The sequence below is a fragment of the Carassius gibelio genome, chromosome B13, assembly GCF_023724105.1.
Source record: "Carassius gibelio isolate Cgi1373 ecotype wild population from Czech Republic chromosome B13, carGib1.2-hapl.c, whole genome shotgun sequence".
Taxonomy (NCBI): Eukaryota; Metazoa; Chordata; class Actinopteri; order Cypriniformes; family Cyprinidae; genus Carassius; species Carassius gibelio.
In genome coordinates this window covers 21,642,855-21,650,459 of record NC_068408.1, presented here as the reverse complement: position 1 = coordinate 21,650,459, position 7,605 = coordinate 21,642,855, and the positions used below count along the sequence as shown (strand labels likewise).

The 7,605-nt window shown below is 36.8% G+C and overlaps 1 protein-coding gene and 1 long non-coding RNA gene across 2 annotated transcripts in view; one reads left to right on the top strand and one right to left on the bottom strand.

The window, feature by feature from the left end:
- The window catches only part of si:ch211-250c4.3 (uncharacterized protein LOC100535981 homolog), a 28,795-nt gene extending 25,785 nt beyond the window's left edge, over nucleotides 1–3,010 (top strand). Inside the window, exons 7-8 of the mRNA XM_052573216.1 lie at nucleotides 395–498; nucleotides 1,771–3,010. Coding sequence (XP_052429176.1) covers nucleotides 395–488 — 94 coding nt within the window. The 3' untranslated portion in view covers nucleotides 489–498; nucleotides 1,771–3,010. The remainder of the gene's footprint in view (nucleotides 1–394; nucleotides 499–1,770) is intronic.
- Nucleotides 3,011–6,293: 3,283 nt separating this feature from the next.
- LOC127969828 (uncharacterized) lies at nucleotides 6,294–7,461 on the bottom strand. Its single transcript, XR_008156362.1, has 3 exons — nucleotides 7,199–7,461; nucleotides 7,003–7,124; nucleotides 6,294–6,472 (listed from the first exon to the last, which is right to left on the bottom strand). It is a non-coding gene; the product is annotated as an uncharacterized LOC127969828 (long non-coding RNA).
- Nucleotides 7,462–7,605: the final 144 nt, after the last annotated feature.

Sequence of the window (7,605 nt, the reverse complement as noted above, 5' to 3'; positions counted from 1 at the left end):
GGAGCTATGCTGAATGCACTCTCCTCCCGAGAGCAGATACATTTTCTGAGAAATATATCCATACGGACCAGTGACCACATGAATACATGGACTTAATGAGACAGTATGTGATTCGTGTCTCTGTTTTCTCATACCGTAATAATCAGTGTGTTGCGTAAGTGAAAAATCTATTTGAAAAATCAGGTCAGGCTGTCTTTCATTAGTTCAGACGAACTTAATGGCGCATTCAAAAAATCTGGAAAATGATCAAGTAATACATGTTTGAAATATTTTAAAGCAATGTCCCAGTGTTTAGCATGATATGGAAAGCATGCTTCAAATCCACACCTAACACACACAATGAATTTGTTCACTGCTACTAAGATTGCTAAAACTGTGTCTGTCTTCCTCACAGCCCGGATGTGATGTCAGCAGAACGTCTCAGGACAAACAGAAACTCCATGATCGCTCTGGGACATCAGAAACTGGACTATCTGTGGCCACAGTAGTATTACTCAGGTAGGCTGAAAAATACATTCTCTGCCAATTCCTACAACAATAACTATGGAAATTAAAATCAAAATCTGTCACCAAGATTTATATTTTAGTGTTGGGTGTAATGCATTTTTAAGTAATTCATTGCTTTAAATTCAGTAATTGTCTTTGAAAAAGAGATTGCTCAATTACTATTGATGCAATTGCAAATTTAAAAAAAAAAAAATCCATATAAACCAACAGTGGATCTAACATCAAAATTTAACATGTTAATATATATATATAATTATATATTATAATTTATATATAGAAATAAATGTAAATTTAATACACAAGATCACACACACACATATATTTAACCTTCTCCCTTTAAATCAGTGCTCTCAAACTCAATTTCTGAAGGGCCACAGCTCTGCATAGTTTAGCTCCAACCAGATCCAACTCACATCTGCTTGGAAGTTTCTAGTGATCCTGAAGACCTTGATTAGGTGTGTTTGATTAGGGTTGGAGCTAAACTGTGCAGAGCTGTGGCCCTCCAGGAACTGAGTTTGATCCGACTGCTTTAAATATTTTAGTAAAAAAAAAAAAAATAACTGTTTCATATTTATCCTTGTATTGTTCAAGTGGTTGAGGTTGATATGGGAATTATAAGTAATGCAATTCATAGAGCATAATTAGTACAGTATAATTGCATTTTTTAAGATATAATTAGTAGGTAGCGATTATTTGCTCTTTAGAACTTGCTCAACACTGCTAATAAGTGCTGACTAGTTAAGTAAAAAAAATGCATCTTTTAGTCACTTTATGTAAGATGCATAAATACCAGCAGCAAATTTAGAGCAAAGAATCTCAGTGACATCAAGTATTGCATTTAAAAAACAGCATAAGTATGATTTTAATGCCAAATCTCAAATGTTTAAAAGTTACCAAAGGAACCTAAAGATCCAAGATGGTCTAAGTTGGAGCCCCCTAAGCTGCTCATAGTGCTATTTAAACACCATTAATTGTTGAGCCAGATTTCATAACTTTTTACCGTAGGGTTATATATGGGCTGTCATTGACTCCCATGCAAGAAGAAAAAGAGGTCAGAACTGAAACATTATAAAACAGAAACAACATAGCGTTCAGTGCTCGGTCCCCAATGATGTCCATGGTTTGTGTTCCAGGTCAGTTGTTGTTTTAGCACTGTTTGGACACTACGGCTCTATCTCTCGGCAGTGTTGTTTCAGTACAACTGATATCATGCACACAGGGAATGAGCAGCATGTTAACTCTCAGCTTTTGTTTTCTCATCAGACATTGAGCAGATGGCCTGCGATGGGGCAGCTTTTCCAAAAAGCAAAGGACAAAGTGGTAGTTTTTGCCATTTGCAGATGGTTTTCCAGATTGAGGAACAAGATGGGAGAGAAATGCACAAGAAAACAATGAATAGGATTGGAGTGATGATAGAAAAGAGTTGGTATATATAATACCAAGAGAGATGCTTAAATGTTGATTAAAGTGTTAAGTTGACCTGTTGATGGAGCTTGTTTTGTGTGACATGGCATTTCTGTAAATGTCATTAAATCAGATGAAAACGCTCATTAGATTAGTCAGCTAATGAGGTACTGTTAAAGACAATATAAACGTGGACATGATTTACAGAATGTGAACAGACCAAGGGAATTACGAAAAATCCTTATGTATAGTCTAATGTAAATTTCTTGGAGGACAATTTATCAGATGCTGTCCTAATTGTAAAATACTTGAAATACATCCACATGATTTGATAACAAATGTTGAACATGCATGCTTTATCTTTTTATAGATCATTTTGTACCACTATTATAATAATTGCCATGTGTAAGTGTGTATACAGATATATAACAAATATGCATGTATGCATCCATGATGCATGGATCATATGTGAAGATGACAGTGGATAAGAGACGTTCCCACGTCTGAAATCCTCTATCTACAGACATATATCGCTGTGATGATGGGGCTTATGATAACATGTAAATGACTTCTGGCAGGTCTGTACGCAGCTCGCCTCTCTGATGTTATATAATGTGTGACTTTCTGCCTCTTTAAAACTTAAGCATGCCTTAAGTTTGAACCTGAAATATCGTCCTTAAATATGAATTGAAAATATGAATTGAAATGGGCTTCCTGTCAAGTTCAAAGACATAAACGCAGAATAAAATGCTGTAAAATGGTCATGAAACTTTACTAGAGTTTACCTCAGGGAGAAAACGTAAATAAAAGATGTATGAATTGACCCCTTTAAATTAATAAAGTGTATTAAAACCCAACCTCCGTATAATACTGTCTTTTGATGTACACTTGACTTATTTCATAGTCACTGTATACTGTGGTGATTTACTGGGTGTTTAACTGAGCTGAAGTATGGCAGTGTGTTTATTTTGACAGAAGACGAACAAGAGATTTTGTACTTATCTTGTGGTGTAGTGTACCAAATGGACGGAATAATTCAATATGCATATTGCATTGTTATTCAGATGTATTTTTTAATAAATATGATCTTTCTAAATAACCTCAGATAGTTTAAATGTGTCTTTCATGAAAGATTTGTTTCAATAGCACTTAAAAAGAGACCTTATTCTTCTCTCAGGGACTCTTAAGGGAGGATGAATGCGAGGGCAAAATCATATTTTAAAGTTTTCATGTTCTCTTGCAAAAACCTTTGAGTTCCTTTCTCTGATAAACACATAGAAACTGCATTCTCTCACTCAATATATGCACTCACTTGCAGAGTTTATACAGATAGACTACCATAAAAGTTTTGCTAATGAATGAAAGTTTATTTGAGGAAACTCAAAAGCATTTAATTTTTCCTTCAGTCTCAGTGTTACCTAAAGGAGCACTGCAGATTCTGAAATAAAAAAGGTGATATTTTGTTATATTCATGTGTAGACACAATTAACAGATGATAAACATGGAGATTGACTTACAGCATAATGTAAATGAAACTTTCAATGTATACGAGTTAATATTTAGTCTGTAGGATAAGCAGTGACTAAAGGATCAGGTGAGAAAACCTGAATCCAGGTCATGAGGTTATTGGGAGTTGACAGAATGACAGCAAATATAAGCATTACTCTCAGCATGAAGTATCTCAGTTTTCTCTCACTTAACACAGAGTTCAAGAAGTTGCTGCACAAATAGAACAGCTTTAAATAAACACTTTAAATGTGACAGTAAACCACACATGTAGAGTAGACAATAAATGTACATTTATAGCATATGTGGTACTAGAGTCACAGACTCATAGCACCAAACTCATAAAGTGTATTATAAAAGCTAAATGCTTGAGAATCCAGCTGTTTTTCCACATGGCAATGTTGAGTACAGTAATATTAGTGCCCCCCTTTGGTAGAAAACGGTAATGAATGAGTAAGGGCATTTTACCAATGCCACATGCTTTCATAACCCATAGTTCTTAAAGGGATAGTCACCCAAAAATGAAATTCTGTCAATAATTACTCACCCTCAGGTCATTGCAAACTTGATGTCACGTGGACTATTTTAACAATGTCCTTGCTTAGCCTACTAATTTCTGGACCTTGAACATGGTATTGCATTGCTATCTAAAGCTAAAGAAAAGCTCTCAGAAAGCTCTCAGATTTTATCAAAAATATCTTCATTTGTGTTCCTAAGATGAACGAAAGACTTATTGGTTTGGAATGACATGATGAGTAATTAATGACAGAAATTTCATTTTTGGTTGAACTATCCCTTTAATTTAAAACCAGGACTAGAAGAAGTTACAATAACAACAGTATGATAGCGAAATTAATTGAATTATTGACAGAAGTAGAGCAAAATGAGTCAACTGATGGCTCTCATGAATTTGAACACTTGAAACCCTGAGAAATATGAACTCATGTTGTGCCCTCAGAGGTTCAGGAGGGCCGGTGTAGCTACACACATTCCAGCAACTCCACTACAATGGAGTCATAAAATATGTCATACAGGCCCACCCTCTACACCTACAGAGACAGGAACAGACCTATGACGCTGTGAATATATATAGTGGAATGTGCTCCCGGGAATGATGATTTACAGGAACACATAATTCAGATCCATTCAGTTCACACCAGCATAGTTCATTTATGTGTGTGTGTGTGTGTGTGTGTGTGCATTTCTTTTATACAGTGTACACTGAAAATATGTTCACTTCAAATTTAATATTAAATAACACATCAAAAAACATGATTTAAAATGGACCTACATGTAAAACCCTTGAAATTGACAAAGTGCACTTTTAAAAAGTGTATTTTTAGTGACTCAAGAAACAGTCATGGAGGTGTATTTTAAGTACTCCAATAGTAAGTCCAACAGTTTGATGTGATTTTGATGTGAGACACAACTAAGGGGGTGGCAGTGTCTCAGTGGTTCATGTAGGTTGTCTACAAACCGGAAGGTTGGTGGTTCGATCCCCGGCTCCACCTGACCATGTGTCGAGGTGTCCTTGAGCAAGACACCTAACCCCAGCTGCTCCCGACGAGCTGGATGGCGCCTTGTATGGCAGACACCGCCGTCGGTGTGTGAATGGGTGAATGTGAGGCAAATTGTAAAGCGCTATATAAATGCAGTCCATTTACCATTAAGGGGAAGTCGTGGCCTAATGGTTAGAGGGTTGGACTCCCAATTGAAGGGTTGTGAGTTCTAGTCTTGGGCCGGACGGAATTGTGGGTGGGGGTAGTGCATGAACAGCTCTCTCTCCACCTTCAATACCATGACTTAGGTGCCCTTGAGCAAGGCAGCGAAAACCCCCAACTGCTCCCCGGGCGCCGCAGCATAAATGGCTGCCCACTGCTCCGGGTGTGTGCTCACAGTGTGTGTGTGTGTGTGTGTGTGTGTGTGTGTGTGTGTGTTCACTGCTCTGTGTGTGTGCATTTCGGATGGGTTAAATGCAGAGCACAAATTCTGAGTATGGGTCACCATACTTGGCTGAATGTCACTTCACTTCAACTACAGGAGATGGACGTTTTATGGCTAGAATAGATGGTTTATAGTTAAAATGCCTCAAACAAACATGCAGCTTTTTGATACACAAGAAATTCATTGATGGATTACTTGTGGATTATTGTGATGTTTTTATTATCTGTTTGGACTCTTATTCTGACGGCACCCATTCACTGCAGAGAGGATCCATTGGTGAACAAGTGATGTAATACTTTTATTTTACTTTTTTCCCCCGAAAATTTTAATTTAGGAGTAAACTATTCCTTTAATATTATATTAAATCTAGTTTTATATGTGTACTTTTAAGATTTGAAGTACACTACAAGTGCACGTACAATCAGACTTACTTCTCTCTGATACATGTATGTTATGCAAAGTTTTGTATTTGTAACTATTTCTATTACACAAAGCACTCTGAATTTATCTTAAAGGTTACATATCATAAAAATCTGACATAACCGACTGTTTTTGTATCTAATGTGTGTTTTTGACCGTTTAAAGGGGAGCTATTATGCAAAAATCACTTTTATAAGGTGTTAGAACAGTTGTGTGGCTGCAGTTTATGAAAACAACCAGCCTATAATGGTAAAAATCCACAAACTATTCTTTTTTCTTATTATCCCAATAAACAGTCTCTAAGAACAAGCGATTGCAGATTTCTCCCTATGTACCGTACATTTCATCTTACGGAAAATTAAGTAAAAAATTGCATATGAAAGTAATGTGAAGTCGACCACCTAAATTTGTCAAGCTCATAAGAGACTTAAGAGACATAAGACATAAGAGGCTTATAAAGTTTTTTATTGCATGTGATGGCACCATGAGACCAGCTGTCCTTATTTTTATACCCGTCTGTGTAATACATAAATGTGCATTTATTACGCACAGCACAACCAGATGACTGGCTTTTAAACTGTTTCCATTTTGAACATAAGGCTGAACACCACTACTGAGAGTTTCTGACATTTTCAGTGCGTCAGATTGTCCTGCATTGTTTTGCCAGTTTTGCTTGAAGCTCTGCCCTCTTCTGAAAAAGGATAAACACAAAAACAGTTTTTTGGCTCATACCCAAAAAGTGGTCATTTTAACCAGCTATAAAAAAAATTATCTGTTGGGTGTTTTGAGCTGCATCATAGGTCACCTTTAACCAAATTAAGACATGAAAGAGAACTTAGTTTAGTACTCACATGCCGTGTAACAGTCCTATGTCATTTAAAGAGACATGCACGAAAACAGTGCATTTATGCCTCCACTCAAAATGATATAATGAAATGGGGTATTTTGAGCTATAAATTCACAGACACAATATTTCTAAATGTCAAATTCTAAAATGTACTTTATAACAACATCATTTCCAGATTTAGATCTAGTGTGTTGAAGGAGGTGGATGTTTGCCCATGCAGGGCACACGGCAGAGTTCAGCAGGCTTATTTTTCATATCTGTCCTGAGTATCATTTCCTCCTGTGCAGGAGTTTGTGATTCGCTCATTGAGCAGGACTGAGTCATACTGTGATTAATACACTACTGGATGGCAGAATCTTAGAAAGAGGACATACTTGATGCATCTGCTATGACAACAGCTCACCCGGCCTCTTGGCATTTCCTCAAGGATGGCTGGCCAGTTGGATGAGTTCCCCACAAATGTCACAAGCATCTCCCACTTCAGGCCATCACTGTACTGAAAAACACAAACACACACAACTTCGAGATATTCATAATTCACAAACCGGCCTCAATTATTTGTTCACTGACCTTATTCTGAAGTTTATCTCATATCCCTGACTCGTTGCAGTAGTTAACAATGGGAAGATTATCGGTGAATGACCACTTCTCACACAAAAGTGCCGATTTGATTTGAACTGGTTTCAGTATAATAGAAGAAAGCGAACTCACACTCTTCATTTTTTTTCTTATGTGTTCCACTTTAGAAAGAAAGCCATACAAATATATCATGCATAATATCTCTAAACGTAAAATACTCAGTCAGGATATATATTTATGTCGACATGATCTGTGTCGCCACACTGTGGTGCATCAGCCACATTATCATGTGTCGTGTGTTTATGATTTATTTATTTTTTACGTCACCTGCCACCGCAATCTTTCAATAGGAAAAATCAACTGCAGTAGCCACCATTGAACCTGAAGAGGGCAGCACT